The following is a 14,109-nucleotide window of genomic DNA, read 5'->3' on the forward strand; positions in this document are numbered from 1 at the left end:
CAACTTTGATGTTCTAAGCAGAGAAGCCACAGGATCAAGCTTGAGTTTTAGAAAGAGTCCTTGGATGGTGGCCTGGAAGTAGAGAGACGAAGCGGTCAACTTGGGCGTTTAGACCAAGTGGGAGAAATGGGGCACCAGACCCGAAGTTTTGAGGCAGCTAAAGAACGTGTATGTGGATACACTTGCGTGAGACCTGAAAGGACAAGAGCGTAGGTTCGGAGAATGAAGGATTGGACTTTTGAGGGTTTTTTTGTGTGTGTGTGTGCTTTTTAGGGCCATACTTGTGGTATGTGGAGGTTCCCAGGCTAGGGGTCAACTTGGAGCTGTAGCAGCTGGCCACGGCCACAGCAGCGTCAGATCTGAGCCACCTCTGTGACGTACAGCACGGCTCACGGCAACTCCGATCCTTAACCCACTGAGCAAGGCTAGGGATTGAACCTGCGTCCTCATGGATGCCAAGTCAGATTCGTGTCTGCTGAGGGGAACTCCTTGAGACTTTTTATGGTAAATGCCAAATGATGGTAAGGTCCAGGTGTAGCCTGGGAATGGGGATGAGTGAAGTAAGTGTGGGGAATGCAGGAAGCAGTGGGGAATCACTGGGATCGTCGTGGAGGCTCCTTCCTTTCCCTTTCGGTAGCTCAGCAGAAAGCCCAGCAGGTCCCAGTGAGCTCGATGGAACAAATAGGCTCCCTGCTCTAACGCGCCCATTTGTCATCCAGCAGTGTCCCCTGCTAGTGGTGCAGAGGTTCCTGCCTGAGCCTCCCTGTGAACGTGGCTCCCTCTGGAGCTCCAGGCGTGGGACACGCAGTACAGCTAAGTCTGGCCTGATCCTCGTCTCTGAAAGCCTGGGGGATCGTGTGCCTCTCTGCCACTGCTCTGCTTTAAGTTTGCCCCCCAGACAACAAAACCCTACTGGATTATAGTGCACATTTAGTTCTACTGCCCTTTTTATGGGACAGGGTGTCAAGGAATTTCGTACCCAGGAAAATCTATGAGTTGCTGGCATGGCAATATTGTGGTAAAGGCAAAGCCCTGGAGCCCGGGACCAAGGTCCCCAACCGTTATGAGGACGTGATTTGTTAATATATCATCTCAGAGGGTCTCACGTCTGTCTGCTTCAACCCCTGGATCAGGCAGTGTCTTGATTGTCTGGGGGTATGTAACCGATCCCACCAAAACAGAGGCTTAAAGCAGCAGTAAACATTTATTGCTCACCATTTCTGTGAATCAAGAACTTAGGAGTGGCTTGGGCCGTTGTGGCTTTGGGTCTCTCCTGAGGTCCTCAGGATCTGGGGCAGGGCTGAGTCATCTGACAGCTTGGCCGAGGCTGGGGGGTCCACTGCCGAGGTGGGTCACTCCTTTCCATGCTGCCCGGGTGGTGCCAGTTGTTGGAAGGAGGCCTCGTTTCCTCCCCGTCTGGGCTTGTCTGTCCACGTGCTACCTGACGGATGTCTGCACATGGGGGCTGGCTTCCTCCAGAGTGAGCTAAGAGAGAGCCAGAGAAGTTATCCTCTGTGGGACCGGGTCTCAGAAGGCACACAGCATCACTTCTGTCGTCTAACATGAGGGGTTAGAGGTCAGTCACTCAGGCCAGCTCTCATTCAAGAGGACGGGATTTAGTCTCCACCTTTTTTTTCCTTCTATATCTTCCCCCCGCCCCCGTGGCACATGGAAGTTCCCAGGCCAGGGATAGAGTCCAAGCTGAAGCTGCGACCTATGTCCCAGCTGTAGCATCACTGGATCCTTAGCCTTCTGTGTCCACCAGACCAGGGGCAAAACCGGCACCTCTACAGAGACAAGCTGGATCATTAACCCACTAGTTAGCGGGTCCTAGTCTCCACCTTTTGAAGAAAGGTGGGTCGAAGAATTTGCAGACATATGTTCTCTTTTTTGGCTATACCTGTGGCGTGTGCAAGTTCCTGGGCCAGGGATTACAGCCACACCACAGCAACGACCTCAGCCACTGCAGTGACTCCACCGGGTCCGTAACACATTGTGCCACAAGGGAACTCCTGGTAGACTTTTTTTTTTTTTTCCTGGCCTTTTTAAGGCCACATCTGGGGCATATGGAAGCAAGTTCCCAGGCTAGAGGTCAAATCAGAGCTGTAGCCACTGGCCTACACCACAGCCACAGCAACATGGTATCTGAGCTGCATCTGCAACCTCCACCACAACTCACAGCAACACCGGAATCTTAACCACTGAGCAGGGCCAGGGATCGAACCCTCATCCCCATGGATACTAGTCAGGTTTGTTACTGCTGAGCCACAATGGGAACTCCTGCCAGACATATTTTAAAACTAGTATAGACAGGAAAATAGAAACCACTCTAGTTATTTCAAGTAAAAAAAAAAGAAGGCAGAAAGAAACAAAGCAAGAAAGAAACAGAAGAGGGAGGGAGGAAAAGAAACTATGCCATGAATTGGTGGTTGTCACTGAGGGGGTAATGGTGGTGAAAGTTGGGGTGGGGGGATCGCCCCACTGGCCTTCAGGTTATTTTACCACAGCTGCTTTCTGTAGACACAAAACTGCCGCTGCCACTCAGAAGTGAGGAACCTTTGGGAAACCACTCATGAGGTCACTGCAGCCCCACAGCCCCAAGGCTGGCGACTTGGCGCGGAATGTGGAGTCTGCTGCAGAGGAGGAAAGAGTGGCTTCCAGCTCCTTTCCACCTTCCAGCTGCACACAAGCCCATTTTGTTGGCAGAACCTGCTGTCCGGAATCTGTGAAATGTGGTTCCCAGGCTTCTAGCACCGGCAGAGAAGGGGGTAGAAGTCGGTGTCAGGAGCCAACCAACACTAGCCAACATGCCTCCGTATACAGATGTGGCAAAGACACCCCCCCTTGCACTTGGGCGTGTCTTGGAACCTCAGAGCCCCACTCGTTTTGTTTTGTTTTTTGTTTTTTTGGCTGTGCCCATGGCCTGTGGAAGTTCCAGGATCGTGGCTCCAGGGATCGAACCCATGCCACAGCAGTGACAAAGCCAGTCCCTTAACCTGCTGAGCCACCAGATGAGTTCTCCCCTATTATTATTATTTTGTTAAATAGGCTTGTGGGCATCCACGTCTTTGTAAAAGCGGGGCATGGGGGGTTGTCAAAGGGTAATAATATGGTGGACAGCAGAGCTAGCTGAGTGACAAATCTGGAAAGTGTCACTCCAGCTGGTCAGCAGGTGAGGTACTAGATGCTGGTGACATGCAGTCAGCCCCAGAGATGACGGGTGGAACACCTGGAGTTGGTCCTTGGTTTATCTCGGGAAGGTTCTCCTGGGAGTGAAAGCTGGGCAGACTGTGGGCAAGGCAGCAGGGGAGAAAATGTAGCTCCCATTCAAAAGGGGCTCCAGAGGAAAGTTGAAGGTGAGGCTTTGGATGTAGGAGGGTTAATGTTGGAAGGAGGCTTTGGCGCCACCCTGTGGAGCATCTTGGCTTGCAGGGAAATCAAGGCTTCAACCTGTGAAGAGGAAGGCTTCACGTGGAGGAGGCTCACACTGGAGAACGGTGGAGCCTGGCTCCCTGACACACGAGCCACCAAAGTAGCCCTGGACTGCTGAGCCAGATTCTCACCCAAGAGATCCAAAAATGTCTTTCTCTTTTACCCCACCACTGTGTAGGGTGTCTATTGTAGCAGCTGACTTTATAACCTAATAAGAGAGCGGGGAGTTCCTGTCGTGGCTCCGTGGAAATGAACCCGACTAGTATCCACGAGGAGGTAGGTTTGATCCCTGGCCGCACTCCGTGGGTTACGGATCTAGTGTTGCCATGAGCTGTGGTGTAGGTCGCAGACCCGGCTGGGATCTGACATTGCTGTGGCTGTACTGGAGGACAGTGGCTGCAGCTCCAATTCAACCCAAGGCCTGGGGACCTCCATATCATATGCCCTGGGTGTGGCCCTAACAAGCCCAAACCAAAAGTGGGTAGGGAGTTCCCGTCATGGGTCAGTGGTTAAGGAACCCGACTAGGATCCATGAGGTGGCGGGTTTGATCCCTGGCCTCATTCAGTGGGTTAAGAATCGGGCATGACTGTGAACGGTGGTGTAAGTCGTATCTGGCATTGCTGTGGCTGTTGTGTAGGCTGGCAGCTACACTCTGATTCAACCCCTAGCCTGGGAACATCCATATGCCGGGGGTGCTGCCCTCAATAGCAAAAAAAAAAAAAAGGAGTACATGATGTATTGGTTAGCTATTGCCACAATAATGCTACGTAAAAAACCCATCCCAACATTCACTGGGTTGGGGAGTTCCCTGGGAGCCTAGTGGTTAAGGAGTCGGCATTGTCACTGCTATGACTTGGGTTTTGATCCCTGGCCTGGGAACTTCTGCATGCCATGGTACGCGCCCCCCCGCAAACCCCCAAATTCAGTGGGTGGAATAACAATTCTCACCAGTCTGCAGTATGACTGGTACAGCTTTGCTTCAACGCTCTGCTGACTGGATCCCCTCTGCTTCTCACTGCTGGTCGGCACAGCAGCCGAGGTAGCTCTTTTCCATGTGTGTTCGTTCGTGCCGGGGCCCAGGCTGAAGAGGCAGCAGGTACCCAAGAGAGGCACGAGAGGGCAGGTGGAAACCCACCCTCGGGCCTCCTTGCAACCTGGGCATGGGACTGGCAGACTCATTTCTGCCCTGTCCATGGACCAAAGCAAGTCCTCTGGCCAAGCCCCAAGCCGGGGGAGTGGGGATGCGGGGGGGGGACAGTACACTCTACCCACAATGTGAGGTGGCCAGAGTGTGGATTCCAGGAGGGGTGAGGATGGGGCCAATAGTCCTCTCTATCCAGGATGTGGCTGAGTCTTGGTTTGGGATGCGCAGAGGACTGTGATTTTATGTTGCATCAATAACCAGTAGCCACTGGGCCCATTGGTGAGGTTATTGCTAGCCCTGTAACAGAGATCAGCGTTCTGCAGGACGTACGCCCTCCATTCCTCCGGGTGTCGCCTACCAAAGGAGCATCATGGAAGACAGTGTCCACCAGTGTGCAGACCCAACCGCTGTTCTCGATGAGGTCAGGAACCCGGACAAGGCAAGGATCCCACCTCCTTCCTCTCCCTGACGTCTAGCAGCAGGCCCTGCCCCAGGGATGACTCGGGAATATTCCTGAGCGAATTGTAGACCATTTCTTCCTTCTCCTCCTGTCATTACTTGGCAAAAACAGACTGACCTCCTTCGGGCCAGCACATGACGCCACGTATTCAGCGCATAAGCTGCAAAGAAACGATGCCATTTGGAGCTGGGGTTTGTAGCCAGATCTGTCTGATACTGACTCCGGAATCCCCTACCTTCCATAGGGACCTCACAGAAGAAGGGGTTTATACAGGGTAGACACCGGAGCAGGTTAGTGACATGCCTTTCTCTAGAGGCCACTTGAAACTGGCGAGATGCACAGTCCCTGAACTAGCCTGAGAGGAAGGCGGTCTAAGAGCCCAGTCCTAGTCAGGGATCTACATGCACTTAGGGTCAGTTTTAAGAACAGTGAGATTCACCAGCAGAGCCCCCCCTCCCCCTCAACAGCTCCACAAAGCACCTTGGCCCCTCTCACCATCTCTTCGTTCCTCTCACGGGGCAAAAGCAAAGCTGGCCCCAGATGCTCTGTGTTGATTGTTTCTTGCCCTGCAGACTTCGCCCTTTACAGAACAAGCGTTTAAAGGGAGTCTTGGTTAACGCTAAAGAATGCCGCCATCACCACTGAATTCCAGGCACGAGCATGTGGATGGAAAGTGCATTTTGGAGTGTCCGTCATGGCTCAGCGGTTAACCAACCCGACTAGTATCCATGAAGACGCGGGTTCAATCCCTGGCCTCGCTCAGTGGGTTAAGGATCTGGCATTGCCATGAACTGTGGTGTAGGTCGCAGACGCAGCTCGGATCCCGCGTTGCTGTGGCTGTGGCGTAGGCTGGCAGCTACAGCTCTAATTGGACCCCTAGCTTGTGAACCTCCATACGCCACAGGTGTGGCCCTAGAAAAAAAAAAAAAAAAAAAAAAAAGACAAAATGGAAAGTAAATAAACTTTACTAAAAGTCAGCTAAGTCACACTGGCCACATTTCAAGTGTGAAAAGGCTTATGTGGCCAATGGCTACCTTACCGGACAGTGCAGATAGCCTGTGTTCATCATGATAGCTCTATTAGATGAAGCTAGGACAGAATACCTCCAGAAGGCCTCACAAGAAATGGGTCATGGTGGTTGGTTTCAGGTCAGGGAACTGTGAGGCTGCAGTGCCATGTTCCCTTCCGTACCTTTTGAATTTTATACCATGCATTTGTATCGAGTAATTAGAAGATAGAGTTCCTGGGGCGGCTCAGTAGGTTAAGAACCCAACTAGTATCCGTGAGCACCCAGGTTCATTCCTGGCCTTGCTCAGTGGGTTAAGGATATGGTGTTGCCTCAAGTTGTGGCAAAGGTCGCAGATTCGCTCGGATCCACCGTTACCGTGGCTGTGGCGTAGGCCGGCAGCTGCAGCTCCAAATCAACCCCTAGCCCAGGAATAACCATATGCCACAGGTGTAGCAATAAAAAGAAAAGAAAAAAAGTTAAATAAAAACAAAAAGGCCCTGGGAATTAAGAATCCCCATATGGGTCACTGTCCTAGGACAGTGAGTCCCAGGAGACTTCCTTTGCATTCAGCCTAAAACAAAAGAAGTACGTGGATGTTATGATCTCACATTTAATTTTTTTCACAGTGTAGACTTTGAGCTCCTGCCACCCTCTCTCTGCTCTGTGAGCTCACTGACCGCAAAGTGAAGCAGTAAGTAGCAAGGGGTTGTTTTCAAGGAAAAACAACCAGCTGTCAAGCACTGCCGACAGCCCCTTTTTTTTTTCTTCCAGGAGAAAGGTGTGCAGATGGTTGTGATTGTATTCAGCATGAATAAGCGGCAGTCCTAGGACCCGTGGCTAATATAAGTTTATTCCTGGTTCCGTCACAGAGAGAAGCGCCCTGCCTCCTGAGCGAGTTTGAGACTCGGGGTGATAGGGAAAGAGGATCCTGCTCCTCCCCTGTATCCAGGCCAGTTAAGGAGGGAATGGGTGAGGGAGGTGGATTGTGCAACTGAATGATGCTTTCATTTCATTCCATTTTATTTTCTTTTATTACTTTATTTTTTTAAATTTTATTCTATTTATTTTTTGCCTTTTAGGGATGAACCCGAGGCATGTGGAAGTTCCCAGACTAGGGACGGAATCGGAGCTGCAGCTGCTGGCCAAAGCCACAGCCACGGCAATGCCATATCCGAGCCGGGTCTGCAGACTACACCACAGCTCACAGCAGTCCCAGATCCTTAACCCACTGGATGAGGCTAGGGATCCAACCCACATCCTCATGGATCTTAGTTGGGTTCATTAACTGCTGAGCCATGAAGGGAACTCCAAATGATGCTTTTAGAGGAAGAATAGACATAGACCAAAAGGCGACAGAGGGTTAGACGTTGCTCTGCTCAAGAGGCAACCCCTGGACCTGTGGGTTTCCAACCTGTGGCCACAGGCCCTGGGAAGGCCAGTTACAGCCGGGGGGCCTCGAAGTGCATGTGTGCACCGAGCACTGGTGCAGAGCCAATAAGCACTGTGTCTCCCACACACAGAATGATTATGTCACTAGCAGCGAGCACACATTGAGTGTATATGTGTGTTACCTCGTAGAAATTTTTTTCTTTGTCTTTTTGCCTTTTCTAGGGCCCCACCCATGGCACATGGAGGTTCCCAGGCTAGGGGTCTAATGGGAGCTGTAGCCACCGGCCTCCGCCAGAGCCACAGCAAAGGCAGATCGGAGCCCCATCTGTGACCTACACCACAGCTCACGGCAACGCAGGATCGTTTAACCCGCTGAGCGAGGCCAGGGATCGAACCCGCAACCTCATGGTTCCTAGTCGGATTCGTTAACCACTGTGCCACAAGGGGAACTCCCACCTCCTGGAGATCTTGCGGCTACCCGTGAGGTAGATCTTACTCGCCCCTCCAACAGATGAGGAAACCGAGACTTGGGGGTGAGATGAGGGGGTGAAAACCTTGCCCAGGTTCACAACGGTAACTTGTTAGTCAGCACTCTTTACGTTCCAAGTGGAAGAAATCCAACCAAATACGCGTGAACCGCAGATGGCATACAGTCTGTCAGCTCATCTCCCCAGGAAGCCTGCGGGCTTAGAGCCGGCTGCTTCCAGGGCGCAGACCACGTCGTCCTCTCCCCATCTGTGCTCTCCTCTGCCGTGGCTTCTGCCTCCCGAGGACTCATGCCCCATGACCGCGAAGATGGTCGTCAGTCATTCCAACGCCGGACCGTTTTCTTCCCTTTTCTTTTTTGATGGCCGCACTCATGACACATGGAGGTTCCCAGGCCAGAGACTGAGTCAAGTCTCAGCTCCTTTCACCCACTGCTCCAGGCCAGGGATCGAACCTGCACTTTTGCAGGGACCCAAGCGGCTGCAGTTGCAGTCTAAACCCACCATCCCACAGTGGGAACTCCGCACGCCTTTGTTTTTATTTGGTTTTTCTCTGGGTCTTCTCATTGCTTTGGGCCACGCCTGTGGCATGCGGAAGTTCCCGAGCCAGAAAGAACCCGCATCCCAGCAGCAACCCGTGCCACAGCAGTGACCGTGCCGGATCCTTAACCCACCGAGCCACACGGGAACTCCCAACTCCACACCTTTGGACCATGTGTCCAGCAGGAGACCATGACTGGCCAGCCATGCTCAGTGGGGCCTTAAACCAGTACTTCAGAGCCCACTTAATCACAGGGAGCAGGGGAGGCTCTGTTACCAGAAGTCAAGGGCATGAGGTGGCAAATGGAGGATCGGAGGTTGAAGCTAGATTGAACTAACTCTCAAGCCTCGACTCTTCTTTTTCTTTTTCTTTTTAGTGCGGCACCTATGGCATATGGAAGCTCCCTGGCTAGCTGTTGAATCCAAACTGCACCTGCCGGCCTATGCCACAGCCACAGCAACACTGGATCCAAGCTGCATCTGTGACCCATCAGCAGCTTGCAGCAACACCAGATCCTTAACCCACTGAGCGAGGCCAGGGATCGAACTTGTATCCTCACAAACACTATGTCGGGTTCTTAACCCTCTGAGCCACAACAGGAACTCCCAAGCCTCTACTCTCAACAGGTTTTCACATGTTCCCTGATGCTATTGTGATAAGTAAAACACAATCCATTTGAAAGCAGTAGTGCCTTCCCGGTAATTTGTGGTCCTTACGCATTTTTGGCCCCATTAATGGATACTCAAGTTGGAACTAACTATCAGGAGGAGTTCCAAAGACCATTCTGTTTTTGGATGTGAGTTAGGGATTCTTAACTGGGGATGTGTTCCGACAGAGCGAGAGTAAGGAGAGCACGAAGAGCAGGGAGCCAGGACAAGGCCCAACCCAGGAGGCAGCGAGGGGAGGGTCCAGGCTGGCGGCTGTGTGACTAGCGGGACAGACCCTGGAAGAGCGGGCTCGGAGCGAGACGCGCGCTAAGTGCGAAGCCAGAGCCCTGGAGGAGAGCAGAGGATGTGACAGCAGCAGATAGTGCAGGGAGAGGGGAGGGGAAAGGAAACACCCAGAATCTCAGGCCGGGGAGCGAGTGTAATTATTAAGCTCGACGGAGAACAGTGTTTACATGGCCACGATTTCATAAACACTATCCATTTTTATCTGGAAATAGTGACATCCTGAACCTCAAGAATGGACTGGGGGTGAGACTGTAAAAGAAGCAGCCCTCGCCCATGTTACTAGGAATTCAACAGAAGGGACTAAAACGGATAAATCGAGAATTGGATGTGCGAAGAGATGGCAGAGAAAAGCACCAGAAAACAGCTAAAACTCACTCCCTTGGAGTTCCCTTGTGGCTCAGCAGGTTAAGGATCTGGGGTTGTCACAGCTCAGGTCACTGCTGTGGTGCAGGTTCAATCCCCGACCCAGGAAATTCTGCATGCTGAGAGTGCAGCTAAAAAGGAGGAAAAACCCACTGTGTCAGGCTGAACCTGTGCCTCTGTAGCAACCTGAGCTGCTGCAATAGGATTCTTAATCCACTGCACCACAGTGGGAACTCCTAAATCCATTTTTAAAAAGAGAGTGGGAAGAACAAGCATCCTACAACAGAATCCAGGAGAGGAGTTCCTGCTGTAGCACAACGGGATCAGTGGTGTCTCTGGAGCACTGGAACCAAGTTTGATCCCCAGCAAAGTGAGTTAAGTATCTGGTCTTGCTGCATCTGCATTGTAGATCACGACTGTGGCCTGGATCTGATCCCTGGCCTGGGAACTCCATATGCCACACAGGGAGGCCAAAAAAAAAAAAAAAAAAAAAAGAAAAAGAATCCAGGAGAATACTAGCTATCCCAGTGTTGAGAGAGATAATTGCATTAATACTAGTTTGATGATTTCAATCAGATACAAGCAAGGCTGCATCTGTGTCCAAACAAGAACAGATCTCACTCCAGTGTTCAGAGGAGCAGTAAAAGCAGGGACTGATGAGAATTAGGAGGAAAGATGAGAATTAGCTGAAACTTCCAGAGCTTACTACAGACCAGAAGCTGTCCTAATGATATTATCTTATTTCATCTGATGTTTTCCCCAGTGTACAGATGAGGAGCTGAGGCTCAGTGAATTTCTGGAACTTCCCTGAAGTCACTCACACACTCTGGCCGCCCCTGCCTGAGGCCAAGGGGCCAGAGGGTGTTGTGACTCACTTCTCTCTTCTGAGCATCGATCAAATTGAATTCACAAGTTTCCATCTTCAATGCCATCCCCAGTGGCCAATGAAAAATCACGACCCTGTAGCAGTTGTCTTAGCCACTTGTGTTGCCCTGGACCCTGCACTGTTTTAGGGAAAGCCCAGAAAACACTACAGAGTAGAGCTGAGATTCAGATCTAAGCACGCCTGGATTCAAAGCTCACGTGCTCTGCCACTGAACTACCTCCTTCTCCAACTAGAATCAGAAAGAGCCAAGTGAGAACCCAGGTTCTACCCCTTATGAGTTGTGTGGTCTCGGGCCCCCAAGTCACTTAACCTCCCTTATGTGTACTACGGGGTTAACAGGGGTACCCACCTTCCAGGTGCTTAGCGAGGGCTCTGACCTCTTCTTTGAAATTTGGAGAGCAGGACTGAGGGCCTTCAGTGTACTTCTACAGCTGCGGACCCAGGAGAAGACACAGGGCTTTTAGAACTCCCCCAGACAGAATCCCAGGGATTTGGGAACAAAGGAACTATGGCTTTCAGTGTGATTATGGCTCCAGTGTTGGAAAACCATTAATGCCTTTCAAATAAGGTGTACTACCCAGATCGTAGTAACTTATATGTATCGTGTGTGAAATATTTTGCTGAAGAACCTTCTGTAAGCCAATTATATGGATGCCCTAAATTAGAAATTAAATTGACGGAGTTCCCGTTGTGGCGCAGTGGTTAACGAATCCGACTAGGAACCATGAGGTTGAGGGTTCGGTCCCTGCCCTTGCTCAGTGGCTTAAGGATCCGGCGTTGCCGTGAGCTGTGGTGTAGGTCGCAGATGCGGCTCGGATCCCGCGTTGCTGTGGCTCTGGTGTAGGCCGGTGGCTACAGCTCCGATTCAACCCCTAGCCTGGGAACCTCCATATGCTTCGGGAGCGGCCCAAGAAATAGCAACAACAACAACAAAAAAGACAAAAGACAAAAAGAGAAAAAAAAAAAGAAAGAAATTAAATTGACAAAGTAATTTTTTTTTTTTTTTTGTCTTTTTGCCTTTTCTTGAGCCGCTCCCATGGCAAATGGAGGTTCCCAGGCTAGGGGTCCAATCGGAGCTGCAGCCTCTGGCCTACACCAGAGCCACAGCAACGCGGGATCCGAGACACGTCTGTGACCCACACCACAGCTCACGGCAACGCTGGATCCTTAACCCACTGAGCAAGGCCAGGGATCGACCCCCAACCTCATGGATCCTAGTTGAATTCGTTAACCACTGCTCCACGACGGGAACTCCGACAAAATAATTACTAAAAGAAAATATTAATGTATTACATATAAAATTTATCTTTTTTTTTTTTTTTTTTTTTTTTTTTTGCTTTTTAGGGCCATTATGGAAGTTCCCAGGATAAGGGTTCAATCGACACTACAGCTGCCAGCCTACACCACAGCCACAGCAACACAGGATCCAAGCCATGTCTGTGATCTACACCCCAGCTCATGGCAACGTCAGATCCTTAACCCACTGAGCAAGGCCAAGGATTAAAACCAAATCCTCATGGATCCTAGTCGGGTTCATTACCACTGAGCCACAACGGGAACTCCCGGGATTTTTCTTTTTTAAAGGAGCAAGAGTGTGTTTCATTTCCTTGAGAACTTAATGTGCAACTAGGTTTCTGATTATTTAACTCACCCCAATGTTGCAAAGTTTGTTCTGAAGCAAAGAAAGTAGAGAAAGAAAAGGTGGCTATGTTCTGAAAAATGTAAACATTTTGAAGGTTTTTCCTGTGCAAAATAATTAACTCAGTTTAAATCAAATCAGTTAAGGAACTTCAAACATATCCGGTTTGGGCTTTAAGAAATGTAAAATGGGAGAGGAAAGGATTTAGTTCTGATGCTAAAGATCGAAAAACCTGATTATAATAACAGATCCATTTCTAAATGAGGCCAATCTTAGAATCAATTCCATTTTAAAACCGTTATGTGTGTGGAGTTCCTGCTGTGGCTCAGCGGTAACAAACCCGACTAGCATCCCTGAGGATGTGGGTTCCATCCCTGGCCTCGCTCAGCGGGTTAAGGATCTGGCGTTGCCACGAGCTGTGGTGTAGATTGCAGGCGCGGCTGGGATCTGGCGTGGCTGTGGCTGTGGCTGTGGCTGTGGTGTAGGCCAGCAGCTACAGTTCTGATTAGACCCCTGGCCTGGGAACCTCCCTATGCCATAGGCAACTTCCAGGTGCAGCCCTAAAACGCAAAACAAAACAAAACAAAACAAAAATACCATCGTGTGCTAGACACTGGGAATACAATGAAACTCCTCTTTTGGGGTTTAGATGTTGGAAGTTGTACCAGACAATTACAAAGGACCCAAATTAAAGAGACTATTAAAAGGGCCATGAAGGAAGTAAACTGGGCGCTCGTTACAGCATTTCCAGAAAATTATTTCACATGCTGACTTAACACCTGAAGTGCCTTCATGTGTGCACACGCAGTAGACCTCTGAAAAGCGGCACTGTGATGTCTTCCGAGGTTAATGGCTGGCTTGAGACTAGTGGATGGGGACGTTTTCCCAGGCGGCTGGGAGGGGCAAGGGGTTGGGGAGAGGGCTGGGCGGGAGGCAACTGTTGCCTTTGCAAGGGGGAGGGTCCCGGTGACGCTGGGAAAAAGGCTCCCTGGGGAGGCAGAGACAGGGTCCCCACCTGAACCCAATAAAGGGGGCGGGACTTGAGGGGCGTGGCTAGTCAGTGTGACGTGCGGCGGGGGAGGGGCGCGCCGTTGCTAAAGGTGCGCGTGCGCTTCATTCCACTGCCACAATGGTTCAGCTCCCGCTCAGGGAACGTCCCGTCATGTCGCGCCTTTACCTTTGGTCCCCACTGCTCCTCCTTTCGTGGCCACCGTTGTGGCTTCTGGTCCAGGTAGCTCAGGCGTCGGACTGGGCCCTGGACCATGTCCCCCTGACCTCCGACCCCCCAGGGCTGACCTCTGAACGCTCACTGGACTCGCCCCATGTGCTTGCACCCTCGGCAGAGCCGGGGGGCTTGGCTTACTCGACGGCCTCCTCTCCAGCCCAGATATTCGCCCCGCCCAGTCAGGAGGTAACGGAGACTTTCGTTCCAGACCCGGACTTGGATTCAGTTGGTGAGTTGCCTGCAAGGCCAGATCACTTTTCTGTTGACCAGCAGCATCTGAATGACAGGCTAAGGCAGCATCAGAATTTCCCAGAGGTGCCTCTAGTGCTAGGTTGGGATCAGAGTCAGGGCTTAGTTCTGCCTGTACTCCAAAGGAAGGTTGAGAGGGTAGGTCCAGATCAGGCTGAAGATCACCAATTATTTGCAATACTTGTTCCACCTCTAGGTAGCAAGAGTTCAAAACCAAGCAAATTTGTTGTTTCACCCCCAAACTAGAAGAAAGATCTGTTTCAGCACCGACAGCTTGCCAAACTTAGTGTTGGCACTAGGGGTCAGTCTGAAGAAACTCAGCAACTGGAACAG

At 51.1% G+C, this 14,109-nt stretch overlaps 1 protein-coding gene across 4 annotated transcripts in view; it reads left to right on the forward strand.

The window, feature by feature from the left end:
• The first annotated feature begins 13,425 nt into the window (after positions 1-13,425).
• LOC102158372 (uncharacterized) overlaps positions 13,426-14,109 on the forward strand; it is a 40,720-nt gene continuing 40,036 nt past the window's right edge. For all 4 annotated transcript variants that reach the window (XM_084984172.1, XM_084984174.1, XM_084984173.1 and 1 more), the window contains exon 1: positions 13,426-13,756. In XM_084984172.1, coding sequence (XP_084840298.1) covers positions 13,432-13,756 — 325 coding nt within the window. In that variant the 5' untranslated portion in view covers positions 13,426-13,431. The remainder of the gene's footprint in view (positions 13,757-14,109) is intronic.

The sequence above is a fragment of the Sus scrofa genome, chromosome 12 (assembly GCF_054392235.1).
Source record: "Sus scrofa isolate SSC_HxYL_T2T_F1_AM1 chromosome 12, Sscrofa_HxYL_maternal_Yorkshire_Landrace_v2.0, whole genome shotgun sequence".
Taxonomy (NCBI): domain Eukaryota; kingdom Metazoa; phylum Chordata; class Mammalia; order Artiodactyla; family Suidae; genus Sus; species Sus scrofa.